General features: G+C 38.4%; 1 protein-coding gene across 2 annotated transcripts in view; it reads right to left on the bottom strand.

Annotated features, from left to right (window-relative positions):
• Positions 1–1594: 1594 nt before the first annotated feature.
• sema4ab (sema domain, immunoglobulin domain (Ig), transmembrane domain (TM) and short cytoplasmic domain, (semaphorin) 4Ab) overlaps positions 1595–23168 on the bottom strand; it is a 38038-nt gene continuing 16464 nt past the window's right edge. For both annotated transcript variants that reach the window (XM_030146729.1, XM_030146728.1), the window contains exons 4-15: positions 23014–23073; positions 20516–20614; positions 20263–20356; positions 18930–19052; positions 15231–15358; positions 12630–12811; positions 9815–9959; positions 8957–9146; positions 8631–8746; positions 5884–6047; positions 3777–3871; positions 1595–3478 (exon numbers count right to left, since the gene is read on the bottom strand). In XM_030146729.1, coding sequence (XP_030002589.1) covers positions 2688–3478; positions 3777–3871; positions 5884–6047; positions 8631–8746; positions 8957–9146; positions 9815–9959; positions 12630–12811; positions 15231–15358; positions 18930–19052; positions 20263–20356; positions 20516–20614; positions 23014–23073 — 2187 coding nt within the window. In that variant the 3' untranslated portion in view covers positions 1595–2687. The remainder of the gene's footprint in view (positions 3479–3776; positions 3872–5883; positions 6048–8630; positions 8747–8956; positions 9147–9814; positions 9960–12629; positions 12812–15230; positions 15359–18929; positions 19053–20262; positions 20357–20515; positions 20615–23013; positions 23074–23168) is intronic.

Here is a 23168-nt window from a genome sequence, read left to right as displayed (position 1 = left end):
GTGTCAGCCATTTATTACTAAATATCTTACAGTATGTCATTATAAAAAAAATAGGTGCATAATTACATATTATTATACATATAGTGATCAGTTTGAACTGTGACCTCACACATTCCACTTGGTTTACACTTGGCACTGAATAAAACCGCTCTATTTTCACTCTTTCTGGCGAGTGGATTTTCTTTGATCGTTTAACATTGTGGCGTCACATTCAGCCTGTCAGGACAGTTCATCTGTAGGAGAAACTTTCAACAAATACACTTCTCTTACATACTGAACCTTTAATAAACTAAGCTCAGTGCAGAGTTTCCCTTAAATAAAGTGCTTTCAGGGCTTGGACTAATTGTAGAACTCCCACCTGTTCTATAAAAGGTCTGGTGTTTGGGGCTTTTCTCTCTGAAATTTACCAATTTAACAGAAGATTTGCATATTTTTACATGTTTTCTGTCACTTTTGTGACTTATAGATGTTTGATGAATGCCTATGATAAAGGATGAATGACCTAGAGTGAAAGATCTACTATTAATTTGTTTTAATGAACACTGTAACAGCATTTCATCATTAACAAACATTGACTTATTTTATCTGTAAAACCCTGAGTTGACCTGGGATCATGGAATTCTGTGTACAGATAAGGGTGCAGATGACACAACTGGGCATCAAATACTGGAAAACATTTAGGATCAGCTTATTGGTTCTACTATGTCTGCATTGTCAGTGGATATAGACCATATTCACACTATAGTCCTTTTGCTTTGACATTATTCAGTGTGTGAAGCTCAAATACTGTCATTAACAGGAAAACTTCACACTGTTGAGTTCATGACATATTAACATGGGGGGGGGGGTGCCCAACCATATGATTATGATTATAATTGACAGTCAAACGATTTATGTTGGAAATGCCAAGAGAAAACTGGAACTTTCCTTCATTGCATGTGGGGATGTGTTTTAATCAGGCCCTTCTGGACTCCGATTGTAAATATTTGAAGTAACTTGCTCGGAGCAGAAATCTCCTCAAACCCAGAGCTCTGCTTACTGGGGGATAAACCTCAGTTACCCAATATAATCAAAGGTAATATTTCGGTAATTTCAGTGGGTACAACAACAGCTTGTCGAGTCCTTTTAAGACACTGGAAAACATCACAAACTCCACAGATGAAAGAATGGGTCTGTGCAATGACTGAAAGTGCATCCTGTGAATCTATGCTTCGTAGATTAAGTGATGACAGAGGGAAGGGGCTGACCCTTTGGGATACGTTTTGGGATTACATAAAGGTAGACAGGACTGCATGTATGAAGGTATGAGTGCACGTACAGGTGTGTGTGTATACAGATATTTATTAGTTGATATTATTATGTATCCACCTTCTTTTGTATCTGCTGCCTGTCTTCTCATTTATTTATTTTATTTTTGATCTTTTATGTTCATGAGATAAAGAGTATGTCGAGGATGTCACCAGAGTTAATTGTCAATTATATGCTACCTGTTCTTGTATGGAGAAACATATTTAGTTTGCCACGTACCAAACAAAACTTGAATTTCAAAAAAATAATTGAGTCAAACATTAAAAATATTTGACTGACTGTCACTGTGGAAGCTTCACCAGTCAAGGGTTTGTATTTGCTGTTTTGGTCAAACCAAAGGAAAGTGTTTTCAATGAGTTTAATGTCACATAATGTTATGGAAATACCAAATATGCTTGAATGCATCCAGTGTTTTATTTCTTGGCTTAAATAAATGTACACCGACTTCATAATTCATGTATGTCTCTCCAGTTGTGTCACATAGAAAACATATCAGTGAGGCTGTTGTGTGACAGATGTTTCTCTGTATTTTCTTTTCAGTTACAGATCATTTGGTAGCAGTCATATCTGTACAGTTTGTCAGACTGAAAGATTTAAATGACAAGTACAAAAGATTGACTTTTAGTTCCAGCATTTGAGTTTCACACCATGACGGTGTCAACTGACAGATGGCCCCTGTGTGAATAAAGTCTATATTCAGAAAGTGAAAACAGTGCATAAAAACATCAAAAACATCACAGCTCAAGTATTGGAACCAATGCAGAGGGTACCGTGTCAGTCATGAGTGGTTTATGTACCGCTGGAAACATGATTATTTTGGACCCATGCTTTTTATACAGTCAGATCCATATGCATTTGGACAATGACACATTTAGTTTAGCCTCTGTACATCACCACAGTGGATCTGAATGAAACAGGACTGAAGTGTGGGCTGACTTTAGCCCATTTGAAACTAAATCCATTGATCCTCTGTGGCTCAAACGTCTGTGGATAAACTATGACTGTCATAAATCTGAAAGTTGTTTTGAATAAAATGACAGGCTGAAGTCTGTCACCCATGGACATTAGAAGGTCATGAGTTTCCTTGTGGAGATTCTTTTACTCCAGACGCCTTCAGCTGATGCTCGTTGGTTGGTCTTCTTCCCTTCAGTTTTGTCTCAGTAACTGTAAAGCAGCTGTTGGGTTCAGATCAGGTGACTGACTCGTCTGTGGTGTCGTACAGAGACACAACTGTCCACATTTATACACGGACTGGCCTTCCCTTTGGGGTCAGAGCATGCATCGTTTTAGTGGCTGTGAAAAATTAACTTTCCACCACGATCACCACGGTAACGCTGGTAGCAGCTGGGACCCCCCCCACCCCTGTCATTCTGTCATTTTCAGATGGGGATGTTGGGTAAATGCCCATTGGACTCTGTGTGCGCCCCGTTACACACCGCCCCACTGGGGTGTCCGTTGTGCTGGATGTGTCCTCTGCGTTTGGTCATGAACTGCCCCCCCCCCAGGGCCTCCTGCTCCACAGGGGTCCGTCTGTCACTGTTTCTGCTCGGAGCCGCCGCCTCCGGGGTCGTGGGGCTCCGACAGCGCTGTCTGAGGACGTACAGCAGCACCGTGAGCAGCAGGCTGAGGCACAGCACCAGCAGAACCGACACAACTACCAGCTCCTTCAGGTAGCAGGGCCCGCGAGCGGAGACCAGGAGCTTCTCATCCCACAGTTCAGCGTCTCTCAGCCCAGACTGGTCCGTCTGCGTCGTCAAGTCTACGCCCAGTAGTCGAGTTGTGAGTCCAATGTTACTGCTGGACAGCGTTGTCATGGTTTCTGTTCGTTTGGGCCACATCTCAACAGATGTGTGCAGCCCAGGCCTCGGCGGTGTGGTGGGGTGGTCCTGCACCAGTGTATGAGAGGGGGGGGTTTGTGGGGCGGGGCTGCTCTTCTGTTTGACCTGATAGATGGCCATAGTTTGTTGGTAGCCGTTCTCAGTGGACAGACAGAGGTAATGGCCCAGTGTTGCAGGAGTGGCTATAAAAGTCAGGCTGCTGTCGTCCAGCTGCAGGTACAGGTCTGAGGACAGACGGCTGCTGGGACGCTCCCACGTCTGCTTGGACAGACGAGACGCTGCTGGACAGTGAAGACGGACCACTTCATTTAAGGACACTGACACCAGCACACCTGCATGATACAGAGACTACAGCAAACAGTGCGTACAGAAACCCCAAAAATGACAATGTCACAGCCAAACAGGAAACCCGACGACCCACGAAAAATGCAAACAACAAGAATGAACCAGCTGTAGTTGGCATGGTAACACACTAAAGGGAACATAGATCAACAGTGTCATTGCATGAATGCTGTCATGTGACCTAACAAAGCCTACAGTTATATTCAACTTGGCTGTGAGGAACACTGTAATTTCTGGAAAATGTCAGCATTCCAGTTTAAATGATGGTGAATGGGTTCAGACACTTACCCGAAGGCAGGTTGTTTGGCCCAAATCTAGCCCTGGGGTTCAGTGAAACACTGTTACAGGCCTCTTCAACGTTGCCGTTGTCGATGTCCTGGGTTCTATGGGTGGAAACTGGGGTCAGACATGATGCTGTGGCACTAATGCTACCAGATGGAAAGGCTTTAAGTATCTGACTAGAGGCTTGAAATTATTGTTTTTCCAATAAAAAAAAATCTTTATTACAATTATTATTATCAAAAGATTCCCACTGGGTAAATACAATTTGCCTCCTTAGTTACTATTAAATAAAAAATGCCTTAAATTTCTAATTAGTTAAATTATTGTACATGAGACGACACTGAACAGTTCCAGACAATTACAAGTTCTGATTCTGTCATTCCAGCTTCCTTCAGTGCACAGTGACGTTTTAGTTTCAGATATTTGAGTTTCTGCTGATTTAAATGTAAATGAGCTGCTGAGCAAAAGCCTCTCCTGTCTGTGCCGTAGACACCGTCCTGTTGACACCCTGGCCCATATTCATGCCATCAGGGTGTGTTGAGCCACATTATGTAATAAAAGTTCAAAATGTAATGTTATGACCCTGGGTCATAATTTGTGTATTTATATGTATGCGTTTTCTGTTTAGTGTGTGTGTTTTCCCCCCGTCCTGTAGGTGTGCTGTGCCCCTTTTGTTTCCGTTTGTTCCAGGTTTCTGATTGGTGGAGCATGATTGCCCGGCCCTTTAAAGATGGCCCTGGAGCTCCCATCCTTGCTCTCTCTTGCCTCCTGCCAGTTCCCAACCCGGTGTTCGTGTGTCTGTGACCGTCAGTCTTCGTGGGCTCGTGTGTTGCTGTGATAAGATTGTATATAGTTGTTAATAGTTTTTGTAAATCGAACCTTTTTTTGGTAGGGGAGGTCGGCTCTTTTTTGTTTCACCTTTTCTCCTGTGTTTGGTTAGGAAGTTTAGGCAAGTTTGCTGTATTTTATTTCGTGCATTTATTTTGAGTAGGTAATCTAGTTTAAACTTTACAGAAGATATTTTGTTTGTTGTTTTAGCCGCTCCCTCCCTTAACCCTTCCTTAGTTGTTTAGAAAAAAAATACTAGTAATAAACATTGTGAATCTTAGTTTGTGACTGACGTGTGTGCTTGGGAGCTGGGAGGGGACAAAAGTGAGCACATTATGTTCGCCCTGGTGAACCCCTAGGCCGGGGCGTAACAGTAATAAGAATGTCACGTCATCTTGTAATAAAGCCGCATTATGTAATAACCTGACGCATTTTGTAATAAACTACCTCAATGCATTATGTAGTAAATTCTTTCGCATTATGTAGTAAGTTATTACAATTTGAGAAATTTATTACAAAATGCACTTGAAATATTTTTATTTTCAGGAAAATGTAATGTGCTAAATTAATCTTTAAACTGTGTGGTTAAAGTCCTGATTCCATTACCTGTAGCTCCTGTGACTAATTTCTTCTAAATTGCTCTGAAATTATATTCATTTGGATTGTTATTACATAATGAACCATGTTATTAAATTTTTTTTGTTTTTATAAAAACGTGTCATACTTGTTCTCTTTTTTCAATAATTTAGTAACTGGCCTATTCTTTTTTATGGACTGTATCCATTAGTCAGATAAATTTGGGATAGGACGATATAAGCTCAGCTTCTTCCTACTCCATTTTGGACATGAAGTGTTGTTAAAGAGCCACATGGAAATAGCTGTGCATTGTGTGACTTTTTTTCTTTTTTTGGTTTTTATCTTCAATATTTTGGAGTGTTCTATTTAAATTTGTCATTACTTTTGCCTTTTATTCACTTTTATATTTTATTCCTACTTATGTTTTAAATACACATAAGTAAGAATAAAATATAAAATAGTAAATACTGCATTTATATATTTTTTTGTAATTTTATATTCGCTATATTCTTATTTCTGTTGTACTGGTGTTGTCTTAATACTGCTGCACTGACTGGAGTAGCACAATGTCAAGAAAGGCGATTCTATTCTATTCTATTCTATTCTATTCTATTCTATTCTTATCATCATCATTATTATTATCATTAAATAACAGATTCGTTCATTTGTATTCTTCAGTGTCACTTAAATGTTCTTGTCTGGTACTCACAGACTGTTGTGGGAGTTCTTGACTTCAACACAGGTCCGGATGGCAGCGTCCCACCCACAGAAAGGGTCTCGGGCCAGAACACATTGGGCACAGGTCCAATAAAAGGAGCAGTTGGCAGTTGGAAGCCTCACCACTCCCTCTGATGTGCCAACATATATCATACCCTGAAGGTGACAGCAGCAAATCCCATCACAACACTAACATGGTAACACAACGAACACAGACACACAGTCAGTTCACATCCTGTCCATGAGCCACAGTCTGTGGCCTCTAGTGCAAAACCATCACTATCTGGTGTGTGCATGTACGTCAGCACATACAAGAGATGAACAATATTAACAGGAAAGTGTCACCGCCCAGTTTACATCAACACAAACCAATTCACTGGATGGAATCAGTCTGTCTGAACATCCTCCTGAGACTGACCAGTAGGGCTGTGGATGTGAATGAATCTGGCAACACAAGACAAATCACAATACTAGGATCACGATATGATATATCATGACACTGTTAAAAAGTTAATTTTTTGATAGTTTCTTTTTTTAAAACTGTTGTTTCCTGGAAGAATTGAGTTACACCAGAAATCTGCACAAATACTAAACACATTTTTATTTGATCCCAACAGGATCTAATGCTATATCACAAAATGTTCCTGTGTTCAAACTGAAATTCCGTTTTACAGACATTACAGTTTCAGATCCTGTTCAAATGTTCATATTCTATTAGTTCAGAACTAACATCAGAACAGTATTTTAGTTCAATCCCAACAAAGGAACAAATATCTGCCTCTCAGAAAGTAAAAAGTGCTTTTAGGATGCTTCAAATAACTATTATTTAGTAAGACAATGTTAAATAAAATAAATAAGATATAAATAAAGAAAAGCAAAAAACAAAAATGAACCTCTGTCATATCTGCATTTGAATAAATACCTAAAAATATCAATACAGTACTTTTTAATAACGATACAGTATTGTGAAATGAAATATCGCGATATATTGCAGAACCGATATTTTCTAACAGCCCTACTGACCAGTGTGTCATGGAGTGGGTGAGTGGAAGTGTCCAGTGTTGTCTTGATTTTTGGACATTTGCCTCTGTCATGAGAACATCCTCCACATGGTGGAGTTTGTTGGAGGAGCATCATGACGTGCTTGTGTTTTACTGCCTCAGTCTGAGAACGAGCCAATCAGAGCCCAGACCTGAGTCCAACAGATGTGCAGTGGAATGAGCTGAACAGAAGCGTTCACACCACACATCCTCACAATACGGACAAACTGATGCAGGTCTGTGAGGAGGAACGGTGGCAAATGTCCCTGGACATGGTACAGGTGTGATCAGCAGATAGAAAACACATGTTTAAGGTTTTTGATGCCACAGGAGGTTCAAGCACTCATTCAACCCAAGGCTTTACTGACCTTTAGGTCTTAGAGTGTTTAACAGGTGTGTTCAATGACGACATGAAATATTCAGGCTGTCTGTGTGGTGGGTTCACATACTTTTTCTTGCCATTCTATTTTTCTTTGACAAAAATGTGAAATACTTTGCCTTCAAATGAATTGCCATTTTTTTCCAGTGTGTCCAGATCTGAACGCAGTGGGTCAGTGGAAGCACCACTGGACATACACCGCTGTATGCTGTGGTTCTAATATGGAGGAGTTTGATTAGTAGCATTGATTTGTTGTTAAAGTACTGCAACCACTAAAGTCATAAACAGGAAAGAGTCAGATTGTCAGGTTCAATCTTTGAGCCAAAGCTGAGACAGCAGAGACAAAGACAATGTATCGTTCATCACTGTAAAGAACACAAATATTTAATTCATATGAAACTACACTCAAAGTCTTACATCCTAGCATTACATAATAGTCCATTCATTCAGTTACATCATCTGTTAGTTCTATTTTGCCTTCCAAATGTTGAATTCATTATTATTATTAAATGTATAATTTATTATTATTATTATTATTATTATTATTACCTCCGCCAAGGAGGTTCTGTTTTTGCCAGGGTTTGTTTGTTTGTTTGTCTGTCCGTTAGTGTGCAACATAACTCAAAAAGTTATGGACAGATTTGGATGAAATTTTCAGGGTTTGTTGGAAATGAGATAAGGAAGAAATGATTACATTTTGGTGGTGATTGGGGGTGGGGGGGCCCACGGGGGGGCCCATTTCCAACAAACCCTGAAAATTTCATCCAAATCTGTCTATAACTTTTTGAGTTATGTTGCACACTAACAGACAGACAAACAGACAAACAGACGGGCAGACAAACAAACAAACAAACCCTGGCAAAAACATAACCTCCTTGGCGTGGGGGGGGCCCACGGGGGGGGGGACACTGATCAGCCTTGGCGGAGGTCTGCGCTCTCCGAGTGCTTCTAGTTATTATTATTATTATTATTATTATTAACATTATTAATTAATAAATTATTTGATTTCTTTATTTTCCACAGATAACCACTGTTGTGGGGTTCTTGATGCCACAGGAGGTTCAACCACTAATTAAACCCAAGGTTTCCCTTTCTTTCTAGTGTCAGATTGTTTAATGGGTGTGTTCAATACAGACATGAAACATCAGGACTGTCTGTGTGGTTTTAAGTGAAGTTCATTGTATTTGTCCGTATTTGTGACTTAGATGCAGATCACATCATATTTTCTGACCAAATTCATGAGAAAAGTAGAAAGTTTCCAAGGGTTCACATACTTTCCTCGTCACTGTATATGAAGATCTGACTTAAACACAAACGCACCTTAGATATGGACAGCTTCAGGCTCCTGACAGACTGAGGGCGCTCAAAAACCTGGACCTCTTCAGTGATGTGGGTTCCACTCTGTAGCAGCACCACCTTGTGCAGGTAACCGGACTCTGAAACAGTTAGTGAACTCTTCAGTATTCAACCCCTACAGTGATCACATGGTCCTGTACTCCGTTAAATGGTCCTCAGAGTCATTTAATCTGAGTTTTAGGACAAAGCACCAGATTATCACAAAAAAATCTCAGGATTACTGTCAATAATTCCGACAGCAGCCTGTTTTCGTTTGTGTGAAGCAGCTGCTGTCGTGCGCTGTGTCCTACCTGTGAGCAGAAACAGGACGGTGTAGTCTCTGTTGTTGGCAGCTTGAACTCTCTGCACGGCCACGTTACAGTAGTTGTGTTCTGCAGACACCAAAGTCGGCTTTCTACCTACTGGACGCACGTTTTCATCTGCCAAGAAGTTTTCTTTGACGAAGCGGAGGGCGTTGTCTGACGCATTGTGTAACCCACACTAGGATTCATTCAAATGACACGTATCATATAATGAACATGAAATATTTGTGATCCTTCAACATTATGAATGCAGTTTCACACATCTCATACTGTGAATAAAAATGCTGTTATGTATAATACTGTTATTATTATTATTATTATTATTAATAATAATAATAAACATGCCAATTTTAACAGTATTAAGAGTTACTTGGTAAAAAGTAAATCTGCTCATTTCCAACTTGCATTCTATAATTGCAGTTTTATATATGATTTCAGTCACAGTTGGAATTAATATCAGGTTTTACAGCCCAAAAAATTTTGGATGAGAGAGTGTGAATAAGTTTTACAATAAATGACAAATCAGGATTTCTTTTAAGTAAATGGCTACCAAATAATACATTTGGGAAAACTAGAGGTAGACCCTTTAAATCTATTTTAATGACTCAATACTTGTTTGACATTGAACTCATACATGTTGATACATTCTGGTCAGATTAAGGAGTGAACCACAGTGGCTCCACCCATTAGCTTCTATTTCACTTTTAGAATCAGGAAACCTGAGGTGAGTTTGGTCAGAATATTTACCAAACTTAAATGGTCTTCCTTCACATGTCTAAAAGAGTGATTTCTCTGCTTTTGGTGTGCCCATTGTCAGTCCTTGTATTCATGCATATTAAACTTTACCTCTCCTGGATTTGCCACCTTCTCTTGAACCCGTGAGCTCCACTGTAATGTGTCCCGGTTCAGGACTTTATAGTTTCCAGAGAAAACTGATTTGATATCAGCAAGACGAAAGGAACACACGGCCGACTGTCCAGAGTTCACCGACCTGAAGAAGAGGAGACGTCGAGTAAAGAGTCAGTCCAGCCTGGACGTGGACAGAACCCGCCACAGAACCTGCTCTATATGTCCACTGTAGACCTACAGATATGGGTTCAATCTCAGCAAGGTCTTCACCTCCTGAGACCCAGGAAATGTCAGCAAAGCTCCAGCTTTTTTGTTTTTTTATTAAATAAGTGCCTATATTGGAAACATCATGATGCAACAGTTTTTTCAGATGCAGTTTTTAAAATTTTTCTGGACTGTCCTTTGTGGTGGACAGTTTTCTTTTCTTTTTTTTGTATAAAGTTGTGAAACTCTTGTCCACCAAAGTGGACAGAAGACCCATAGCTGGGTCTGAGGAGGTTAATGTCACACAACTGAACAAGTGGTCACTAAATGTGCTACAGCTACATTTTACATATAATGGCAAAATAAATTAATAGTAGAAATAATATTACATGCATTATCCTCATACCATTCTAGGCATTTGTGGGTTTTTATTGTATGTAGACCAAACAAAATTTAATTTTTTATCAATGTTAGAACAAAATTTATGTCTACCAAAATATACATAACTATACTATTTATAAACCTATATTAAAGTCTAACTGTACTGGTCATGCTTATGACTGTAATTGTACTTTGTGTTTTACTTATAAGGAAGAGAGGCACAAATTCAGGAAAAAAAAAATCACCATAAATGCACCACACTGGACCTTTTTATTATATGAATTACAGGCGGGGGTAGAACCTATGGGGAGCAGCCATTGATGGACAGAACTAATGTACCATCATTGATTCCAGGTGATGGAGTACAAGTAAACAAGCAGCAGTCAGTGAGACAGATTGAGTTCAAGTATATGCTGGCACCTGTGGTTTGTTCAGTCGTAACCTTTCCACTCCACCATTTTCCTAGAGACACGACCCAGCACTGGGCGACAATGTGTGAATTAGACTAGTGTCTGCTGCACGGGGTCAGGGACCAGTAAGTTACTGGACAGAACCACTGTAATAGCTAGTAATGAACATTCACTACAGGTACCTTTTAAGTATCTACAGATCTATTTACTGCTGCATGCCTGCTGCATTTACTTTGGAAGAGCCGTCATTCACATGTCATTAGCCTCATAACATAATTGGCAGTCATACACTACATGGACAAAAGTATGTGGACATGTTGAATTCAGGTGTTTCTTTCCTAACAGGGGTCTGGGAAACAAAACAATAATGACTAATGTCAGAATATAGTTTTATATTGGGATAAATATCATATTGATTATTGATATTGATGTTTCTATGTCTGATCATCATGAACAGGACATCTTACAGCTGTAGACATGATGTGTCCACATATTTATGTCCATATACTTTAGAAACACCAATATTTCCTTAAAGTTGAATGGTAGATTTTTTCTTCCTCAGTGAGATGTGATGAAAGTAGATGGTTAGATGTGGCAAAAAAATTATTATTTACAGTCAGAGCATGAAAAATATTATAGAAATTTAGAGGAAGAACATTTAAAATCATAGACATGGATAAAAAAAACAAAAAATAAAATCAATGTTAAAACAATATCTGAGGCATTTTGGAAGCAAAGAGAACAATTTAAACCAAACTAACCAATGAAATGATATTTATCCCAATATAAAACTATTTTATGATAAATTTTGTCATAATTGTTTTGTATCCCAGACCCTCGTTAGAAAAGAAACACCTGAATTCAACATGTCCACATACTTTTGTCCGTACAGAGGGTGACTTAGGTAATTATGTCATGAGGCTAACCATGTGCTGGTACACTCCAGTGGACTTTTAAAGGCTGACAGTCACAATATTCTGAAAAAAAAGGCTGCCATTATCACCCACTACAAAGAAATGTCATATTTTTGGCAGGAAACAGTAATCACTGACATTTAACATCTGATTCTTACTTCACATCTACGTAAATGCAACAAATACCTAAATAAATATATCATTAAATCTTGAAAGGAATGTCAAACTAAAAACTATAAAACAAAAAAAAGAACTAGGTGATTGTGGCTGTAATTTTTTTTCTGTTATTTTTTCCTAATTTATTAGTTTCCCTGCATTCCTGTTCCATTTGAGAAGGCAGAGATCAGCTGTTGCTACTACTGGAGTAGTTTGTAAAAGGATAATCAGAGCAGATAAACTGATTTGGCTGAATGATGGAGTTAGTTTTCACAGATGTCATGGGTTAGAGCTGATGTTTTACGGACCTGGGCTTCCTTGTCCCTCCATTGTCTTTGTAGTTGCTGATTAGCGAGTAACAATTCTTTGTGTTTATATGTGTTTTTTTCCGATAAATGTTGTTTTTATCCATTGTTTTATTGACTGTTGAATGGTTGGCAGCGTCATTGAGTGTCTAGAAAAGCCTTTACAATTCAAATGTATTATTATTATTATTATTTTATCACATGAAGCAATAACTGTGTGATGTGATGTTATCTTTTTGCCAACAGTACTTGAGTTTTGAGGTCTACAGAATCTTACAATCTAGCCTTTCTATATCTACGTTTATCTCGGCTTTCACCAAATGTCAGTTTAATATTTTTGTAGAGTATGTTAATAAATGTTGGAGGTCTGGTTTTGAGTTCTGACCAGGTTCAGCTGGTGACTAACTTTCACAGTGAACATGGACAGTGTCATGTGACTGACCACTGAGATGTGAAGATGCCATAGAACAGTGTGTCCTGGTCAGGAGCACCCTCTGCTGGTGGAAGGCTGTCTATGTCCTGGATGACGTTGTAGGGCAGTTCGCTGTCAGCCTGACACAGGAGCTGAGCTTTGGCAAACGTGGTCCAGCGTCGCTGCAAGGTCCTCTGGCCACCAACATCACTCTGCACACATCAGATGAAAATAACAGCTGTTTTTAGATGTACGGTGAGGAGCTATCAGTAAGAAACAGCCCGGCCTCATACTCCAAACTTATGCTGCCTTCACGTGCTATGGGAATTATGGTAAATACTAGTTACCAACTCGAAAACTGCACATGAACACCCCGTCATGTTGTATTTTCCACAGGAGAACTGGGGGAAAAAGTTTTTGCACAAGCTGCAGAGATGAAAATAACCTTTGGCCTTTTCAACATTTTGGAGAGCAACAAAGAATTCATGGTGAATGATAAACAACACTTTTATTAACATTCTGCTGCTGTGAGCTGATGATTTAACACATTTAGAATATACACAATTTGCAAAAAAAACAAAGAGCAGATGAATTACAGTTTTTCTGGATTGCTTTGACCTGCTTAAAGAAACTGGGATCCACTTGGTTTTCTTCATCACTTTCCCAGCAGAGCAGAAGTCATCCGTTGTAAATGTGTTAACCCTTTCTCATTGGACTGACACATTTTTGACACACTTGTGTAAAACAGTTAACACGGATGTCTTTCAAGCAGCCCAAACTCCATGGTTGTAACTCTGGTAACCGAACAGAGACAAATAATCCTAACTATTAGAAATGACCTAGATCAGTCTGACATGACTGAAGCACCTGTTTGACACTCCTTCACACAAATCTACAATTAGCATCAATCTGCAGGAGACTGAGTATCCATAGTGGCTATTTGAACACATTTATTATACCGTAATACATTTTGTTTGGGTTTATTTTCTGTAATATTTACAGTATTTCAGTTTTCAGCCACAGTTTGAAAAAAAGAATACCATGACATCAATAAAATTTGCTTCAAAGCATTTCTAATTCTGGATCCAATTCTTTGAAAGATGGTAAATTGGTCCCATAGTCTATGTAGAAAGACAACAAATGACACAGGCATGAAAGACAACACAACTACAACCAATGGTGCACTAATACACACTGAGTGTGCACAAAAGTTTATATTTTGTTGTCCATTGTGTAATGACTGATCGGAAGAGCTCCTACATTTGTTTGCAAGTTGTGTTTGAAGGCAAAATTAGCTTTTGTTTCGTGTTATAAATGTTTCGACACAGAGGCTTTCGCAAACAACATGTGTCATTTTGACCATGAGTGTCACTGTTTAGGCCTGTGTGTTCACTGTTTTTTATGGAGTTTTTTGTACTTTATTTTTTATTGTTTTAATATAAGGCACAAAACAAACAGAAATGGTCCCAGGTCCATTCAAACATTTACAGACTGTTTACTGTTCACAGATTGAATGAAAAAGTCCCATTTTTTCCAGTACTTTACACCCTTGTGCAGTTGAAGGCGGAGGTCGTATGTCATCATTTCCATTAAATGGATTTGGTTGACAACTTTTATCACCAAGGAGATTGAGGGAGGGTCCTTTCTAAGACAATATTTGGTGATGGCTTTTTTGCCTGCAGTAAGCAGTATTCTAACAAGATATATGTCACTTTCACATACTTCCTCTGGGGTAATGCTAAAAAACAAAGGAGCCAATGACATATCAAAATGAACACCAGAAACTATTTTTTAATCTTTTTTACTATTTTTATCATCTCTCCCAAAAAGCCGACAATACCAGGACAGGAGCAGAATACATGTGCCTGATCTGCCTCCAGTGGACCACACTCCCTCCAGCAGGAAAAATGAACTCCAGAAAAATGTGATTTTCATACAGGTGTAAAAAAGAAACAGGCCAGACATTTCCAACAAAAATCCTTCCATGATAGTGAGTTTGTAATACAGTTTTGAGATTTCCACCCCTCTGACCATATCTCATTTGGTATTTTCTCTTGCAGGTCCCTCTCCCATTGATTTTTTGCGTGAAAATATATCTCATTGTCTTTTGAATTCAAAGCTGTATAAATTTTACCAGTGAGGTTTTTATTATTGGAACCTTTATAGGCGTCCACTATTATTTGAATTAGATGAGAGGGAGTCTGTCATAGAACATTGTATTTCCTTTACAAAGTAATCACGGAGCTGGAGATACCTGAAAAAAATCATGTTTACCATGTCCAAATTTGAGAGAAAGATTCTGAAAGCTGTCCATCTGTCCTTCTGAAAGTATCCTGCAGAAAGCAGTTACACCATGTTTAGACCACTGTCTAAATCTGTAGTGTGTGTTCACTGTTTTGATGTGGAGTTTGAGTTGACGACTGCATCAACGCAATCAAGAAAAACTATAACAGATCCAAACTCTTTTACCCAAGTATCAGGTCACCATAAAATGTGTGTCAGCCATTCTCGCAACAAAAGCACTTGAACACAACACACTTGTAATTTCAAATTCACAAATGGAAAGGATCGTCTTCTTGATAGCACCTGAAGGCAGCATTACGCACAGAGTAAACATTGAATCAGCCTTACCATGCAGACCTGAGAGACACGAGAGACAATAAACTTGTCGATGAAGTCGTACTCTCTGCCCACTTCACTGAAGAAGAAATAGATCTTCTCCTCATCAGGAATAAAGGTGGAGCTGATGAAAACTGGATCTACAGAAAACAGAATGTCAATGAGGGGACTCGTTAAAAAAAAAAACAGGACAACCTCAGCGTAAACGTGGTTTTGATCGTTACAGACGTTCACACACTGGCTCTTCCACTTGTAAACTGTTGTTTTTCTGGTCAGATTAATGAGACTGATGTCAAACTCACCATAAGGTGGATTCACCCAAACCTAAACAACAGATTAAGCAAGGATTTTCTAACTGTCCTGATGAGCTTTAGCTGTGGTGTCATAAAAAGCAGTCTCATAAATAAGAGCCTTTTATGATCCAAACACACCAAACACTGCAGGAAAACCAGCCCATAATCTGTAAGAGGTTATTATCGTTAACGAAAACTAACAAAATGATGAAAACTAGAATTGAAAAAAACATTTTTGTTAAGTGAAATAAATAAAAAATATAATTAAAAGAAAAAACAATAACTGACTGAAACTGTATTGTTGTGTTTACAAAACTAAAACAGATAAAAATTATGGATAAAATTCCCTTCATTTTCGTCTTTGTCAATGTCAGATTGATACAAAATCGATTTATTTTGCTCTAGCAATTTTCTCTGCTGGCACCATATGATATTTAAGGGTCCGTCACTTGTGTTCACTTGTGGTTTCCAGTCGTCTTCTGGTCCCCACTCTACCTGGAAACATGGAGACTAAAGCAGCAGAGTCCTGTCTGGGATTTATTTGAATACGACAGAGAAGAAGAGAAAAGAGACGACTAAACTAAAACTAAACTAAAACTAAGCATTTAGAAAAAAATGAAAACTAATAAAAACTAGCAAACCTGCTCTGAAAATTAATTAAAACTAACTGAATTAGAGAAAAAAAAGTCAAAACTAAATAAAACTAAACTATAATGAAAAATCCAAAACTATTAGAACACTGATATAGCTTTTATTTACATTTTCTGATAATGTGAATAAAAAGAGAACGTGCTGATCCAGCCGTCCTCAGTGGACAGTTAAAGACATGAATTATGGAATGAAGTGCATGAACCTCGTATGTGCACTCGACTGTCTGTTTTCAGACACTGTTGTGGATTAACCTGGACTTTATGGATCATTTTTGTGGATCTTTTAAGAGAACTAACAGCTTTTTATGTGTAAATATTTAGTGTAACATGGCTATATTTCTGTGAGGGGAATGTGATTAACAAATAAAGACCCACAAGCCGTCGATGACCAAAAGCATCTACTCATCTCTAATGTTTAATACCTGTTGATCCATTAATCCTATCAATACATGTCAATAATTGGTCTAAAATGCAGTTTGTCGTCTTTTCATGGTCATCAGATATGATCCATTTGGACGTTCAGAGGCCCCGTAGTTACCGTGGAAACACCATCATCTTCTACAACATTGATTCACCAGTAAAACCCATAGAGTTGGCTCAAAGACAGTGGTTTTTGAGGCTTGTTTTTATGTTCAGTTAATGAGATATTTTGCTGAAAAAGTCACTTTTTCTTCAGTTTTGTCTGTTACATAATAACCTTTGAATCTACTCTGAGTTTTCATGAACATCCACATGATCAGTTAATTAAATATAGGCAAAAATACATTATTTACACTGAAAAATGCAAAATACATAAAACAATACAACAACAAATAGTGATAAATCACTTAAGAAAGGTTTAAAAGAGAGAAAAATCCATTCAGGAGCTGCCATAAAAGTTGCACTGGGTCTTTATGAGTTAATAGAGCCCCTCTTTGTCTGTTCTATGGAGTGAGTTTTCTGGATTTAAGGTCAGAAACATGTATCCTTAACCTGTTTCCTGTAAAACCTGAATTAACTTTGGGATTAGCCGTACAGTCGTCACCAGTGTGGATGAGAACAACACTGTGGCCCTGTTAGTTATTACACTCCAACAACATTTCATTACCAGTGTTTTCTTTTTCCACTTTCCATGATGTGCCATCTTTTCCTGTTTGGGTTGTAGTTCCACCTCCTCATCTTTTCTTCCACCTGGAACCAGTGAACCGGTTACCTGAGGTGTACATCTGGGGTTACCTCTGCGTTGGGCCGAGTTTGCAGTATCTGTCACTTTTCATTTCAGCGCCCACACTCAGGCACATGCTACGCACTGTGATGTTGTGTGTAACTTACGAAATACAGATGCAGATTTTTCACATGTGAAGGCAGTGGTTCCCAAACTTTTTTTTGGTGGGGGGGGGGGGCTATCACCACCCACACAAACATGCACTTACAAACACATCAACACACACATAACAGGAAATGTAAAATAATATAAAATAAAATCATAACAAACACAATTTAAAGTCTGTATTATAACATACAGCTGCACCTCAGAAATAAAAATAAAACAAGTGGAACCAATGCAAAATGCACTGTGTTTCCACGACCCCCCAAGTTACAGATGGACGAACAGAACAAAACCCAAAAAGACAGAAAGAGACAGAGCGACGCAAAAACTGGAGGAGAAGAGAGAGAGAGAGAGAGAGAGGAAGGAGAAGTACCAGGATGGACAGATGTGAAAATCACATGAAAATGTGAAACGAGCACCACCACCACAACAACAGCGCAAAAAAAGGTGAAAACAAGAAAACCTGACCAGGCTTATCTGAGCCACAGGGAAAAGGACCTGAGAATGGAAACCCCACTGGGACACATGTGGAAAACAAAGCTTTTCCTGCCTAGATCATATAGTTTTGGAATCATATTCCTGTTCTGCCGTATCAGTCAGTGACTGGGATGGGTTTGCTTTAAGAGCTGGAACTCTACTTTCTACAGCAGTTTCCTACAGATGTTATTTTCTTCTGCTGGTACATGTGGGGAAGCTGCACTAAAAATAAATAAGTTCAATAAAGTTATTTACATATGACTATGTCAGAAAACAAATTAGATGTAGGAGTAGGAATGTGATGTGTATGCAACATATGTAAACGACACACATGTGTAAACAACACACAACACATGTGTAAACAACACACAGCCACATGTGTAAACAACACACAACACATGTGTAAACGACACACAGCCACATGTGTAAACAACACACAGCCACATGTGTAAACAACACACAACACATGTGTAAACGACACACAGCCACATGTGTAAACAACACACAGCCACATGTGTAAACAACACACAGCCACATGTGTAAACAACACACAACGCATGTGTAAATAATACACAACACATGTGTAAATGACACACGGCCACATGTGTAAATAATGCACAGCCACATGTGTAAACAACACACAGCCACATGTGTAAACAACACACAGCCACATGTGTAAATAATGCACAGCCACATGTGTAAACAACACACAGCCACATGTGTAAACAACACACAGCCACATGTGTAAACAACACACAGCCACATGTGTAAACAACGCACAGCCACATGTGTAAATAATGCACAGCCACACATGTAAACAACACACAGCACATGTGTAAACATGTGTAAGCCGTGCATGAAGCAGACACCATGCAGGGCAGAGGCATCAGGTGTATCCCAGGCATTAGACGACATTGAACAGTGATCCAGGCTGATAATAAAACAGTAACAGTGGCTTAAATGAAGGAGGCTCTCCACTTACCTTCCAACCATCCTAATGTGTCGTCTAACTTCAGATCAACACGACTGCCTTCACTCAGGTGCCTGGAAATGACGGGCCGGTTCCCCCTGTAGTCAGCCACAGTGCCCGTGTACAGCTCACCGTCTGCAAAAAGCACAGCTAACGTAAAGAGGAGCCAGGATGAGCCCGAGTGTATTCTAACATGAAATATCCATGTCCATGTTTTCATTATGTTCTTGCACAAACACCAGTTCAAGTTCACCTCAAGCTGACACCATCTGACTGACATTATTTCAGTTTTCTATTCCAGATCAGACACAGATTCACAACACAAGCTGAAAGCTTGCAACTACATAAAAACCTTCATGTGCATCTTTCTGAAACTTCATAGCACTTACACTGGTATGACAACGCTTCAAGTGTTGTTTCCATAGTGATGACTCTTTGTACTTAACAGACAAATATGTCTGAGGGCAGTGATCCTGAGTTATCACCCCGCCCCCCAAAGGGGAGGAAAGGGCTATTGTTTTTGGTTCGGTTTGTTTCTTTGTTTCTTAACACTTAAGCAGCAAAACTACTGGTTGAATTTATAGCAAATTGGGTTTATAGATTGCTAGTGACCAAGAATAGATGTGATTACATTTTGGGAAAAGTAGGTGAAAGTTCAATTTTTTAATGAATTTTTAAAATGTTTATTTTCCCATTTCCTTATAATGGGTGAAATGTGTCTATGCTGTCTATGTCTATGCTGACATCAGCACAGGCATAGACATGATGACATCAGCTGGATGCCAAAAAAAGCTACAATACGTAAAAGGGGCGGGGTTTGTTGTGCATGGCACCGCTTGTTTTTTATTATTTCCTATATCTTGAGATTTTCTTCCACTAAACTAGTGGTGACACGGTTTTGTCTCATTTGATCTGGGCTTAATAGTGACCATAAGAAGCTTCTAGCAACTTTAAAACATTAAAATTAATTTCTGGGATTGGTTTTATAAAAGATTAAAAAATTGTGCCACAAAGAAGACTATGAGATATTTTCAAATGTGTTATATAGTCACCTATCACACATTTTTTGAGTTTTATTTTTGCATATTTTGCCTCTATTCAATAAATCAAAGAAGAGGTGACCTATTCTTTTGCCCAGAAGTGTACCGTATATTGATGCAATAGAGCAAGACAAACAAACAAACTCAACTGCCTAAAACCCTGAAAACATGAAAGACCATTTTATTCCCTTTGACTCCCGCAGTTGAAAGTATAGATAAGTTAAAAATCCAACACTCTGCTCCAGCAAAACCTGACAGGATAGGGGATACCATGTTGGTTTTACTCTGCAGCGTCATGTTCTTACCCACAACAACGGCAGTGTTGCGCTGATATGGGTCATATGGGCAGCGGCCTCTTCCTTCATCAGGTTTTACGCTCATTGTTAACGTCTCTGAGTTCTGGATTTTACAAGACAAAAAATGTTAGACTGATAGGAAATTACATGAGAGTGGAGATACAGAAATAAATATAAAGTGTAGTGTACTGTATGTCGACAGTGACTAAAAGAACTTTTAGACAAACCATCAGTGTGAATGTGAAAGTGTAGCTGTGCTTACGATGTATGTGCAGCGAGGACTGAAGGCAAATGTTCCACAAGCGTAGATATGGGTTCTGTTCAAGAACTGAAGGACGCGAATGAAGTTGGGGCAATCGGCCTAAACAACAAAACAACAAGGAAAAAAAACCAACAGACAGCATTCATGTCAAATATTCAGTCACAACCACTTTTATCAAAAAGAAATTACTTCCTTTCAGTGAGTTTCAGTGGTATGGGTCTGCAACAAGCCCCGCCCCCCAAACACAATCCCAAACACAGATCTGCAGTAAAACACCAGAGTGAAGCGCCTTTGAATTCTAGAACTCTTCCTGAAGAGCTGAGGACATCCTGTTTGCCTTCAGCACCTTTAATGTCCTGGTGGCTTTTATACACAATGACCCACAGCTGAGTGTCTGAACTCAAACTGCCTCACCGAGAATGCAGTGAAGGAGGAATGTCACTGTTTTTCTTGATGCCATTATAGTTGAATAACTGTTATTGTGCTGAATTGTTCATTGTGTATACTGAATATGTTTTGTATTCTTTTGACTTTGTAAGGCTGATACCTTCGCCACGTCTCCCTTGAAAAAAACATTTTTAATCTCAATGGGACTTCCTGGTTAAATAAAGGTAAAATAAATAAATAAAATAACACACTTGCCTAAATTATTTATTGTAACAAATATATTTTATTTTATTTTTTTAATTTAACCTTTATTTAACCAGGAAATCCCTTGAGGTTAAAATCTGTTTTTTCAAAGAAGACCTGGCCATACGGAATGAACCTGTTGATTCAGCCAATGAAGTGCAACTTATACTCGCCCAAAACATGCTCCATGCAGAATCTTGTCAGGTGTGTGGATGTTATTAATACCTGGATGGGCTTACATTTTCTACGTTTAAATGATAACAAGACGAAGGTTGTTTTATTTGGTCACCCGTTCATTTTACCAGCTTCTTTCAGCTGCATCTTCTGGCTAAGGTGAAGCCTGCCTGTAAGCCAGTTCATGTTGTTCACATGTTTATCTCAATCTCTGGATTACTGCAGTTCATTGTATTATGGGATGGACCAGTCCTCTGTCCATCAGCTGTTTGCCATCCTCACATTTCTCAGAGCTTTTAACTGTGTGCATTCCAGCCAGAAAAACACCATCCTCAAATCGCCTGATTTTAGATGAACCAAAAATCAAAGGCTCTGTCACCTTTAGTCTAAAGACTATTAAAAAAAGGCTATTAATAATAAAAGTCTAAACAGTCTAAAGACTATTAATAATAAAAGTCTAAATAGTCTAAAGACTAAAAGCTATGCAACTTAAAATCTTACATTGTGTGCATATTTCTCCCTCTCAACATCATAAATTTAATTCAGACCTTTCTCCGTTATGTCCCAAATGTAAAGTTGATGTGGGCACCCTTACTCATTGTTATTGGTCCTGTAGGAAAATTCAACATTTTTGGCATGTTGTTAAATGTGAACTGGATAAAATATTATCTGTTTCTGTTACTACTGAATGTAATCCATTGACCATGTTGCTTGGAATGACAGATGTCACAATTATCAGAAAATATAAAAGACAACTCTATAGGATGGTCACATTTTGTGCGAGGAAATGTATTCTTTTGAATTGGATCACAGATAAAGTACCTACAAAAACTCAATGGCATCGGACAGTACTTGAATATATATCCCTGGACTATTTAACCAGTCTGTTACACAGCAAAGATGAAGTGTTCCATAAAACTTGGAACCCCTTTATGTCATATATTGGTCTGGACATTTCAGCCCTTTTCCATAGAGGAATAATGTGAACTCATATTGCTGTCATAGTTGTTTTTTTTTTTTTTTTAAATTGACTGACTGAGTTTTCCACCTCCTTCTGGTTTGTGCCGGAATGTTCTGTTCTGTTCTGTTTGTTGTCTCTTTCTTTTCTATAAACAAAAAAAACCCAAAAAACAATAAATATATATTGGAAAAAAAAATAGTCTAAAGACTATTAATAATAAAAGTCTAAATAGTCTTAAGAGTAAAGGCAACAGAGCCTTTTGTGTTCAGGTCCAAGGTTCTGTAACACTCTGACCCAACAAATCACATATGCAGAGTCTATGGAACACTTTAAATCTCTTTTAAAGATGCACTTATTTACACTGGCTTTTAATACAAGTGTGTGACTTTGATCTATTTTATCTACTGGTTGTGTTTTACATGTTCTGTCCTACTTCTGTTAATTACTTTGTATCTGCTCTTCTCTGTTTTAGTATGTCTTATTCTTACTAGTTTACTATATATTGTATCTTATTTACATCTTTGTACAGCTCTTTGAGCAGCTTGTGTTGTTTTAAATGTGCTATAAAAATAACCTTGACCATGACTCTGCTCAATCAGTATTGTGGAAACTATCTGATGTTGTTTACTTTAACTATTAAGTTCATTAAAATCAGTTTACTATGCTTAGAAGCATGTACAAAAGGAAATATAAAATTAAAAACAAAACAAAACAAAAAAAAAACACAACTTGCCATTTTCTTGCCTTTCATGGAGCATTGTTCACGGTCTTTTTCTGAAGGGCTCCAGTCAAGCTGAAAGAAGAGTTGACAAAGCAGAAGTCATAAACATTCAGCTGCATCTGCATAAGAGAACAACCACAACACAAACAGGTCACACTTTTCATTAC

Source organism: Sphaeramia orbicularis, chromosome 11, assembly GCF_902148855.1.
Source record: "Sphaeramia orbicularis chromosome 11, fSphaOr1.1, whole genome shotgun sequence".
Lineage (NCBI taxonomy): Eukaryota > Metazoa > Chordata > Actinopteri > Kurtiformes > Apogonidae > Sphaeramia > Sphaeramia orbicularis.
Note: the sequence above shows the minus strand (reverse complement) of the source record. Positions and strands in the feature narration are given on the sequence as shown.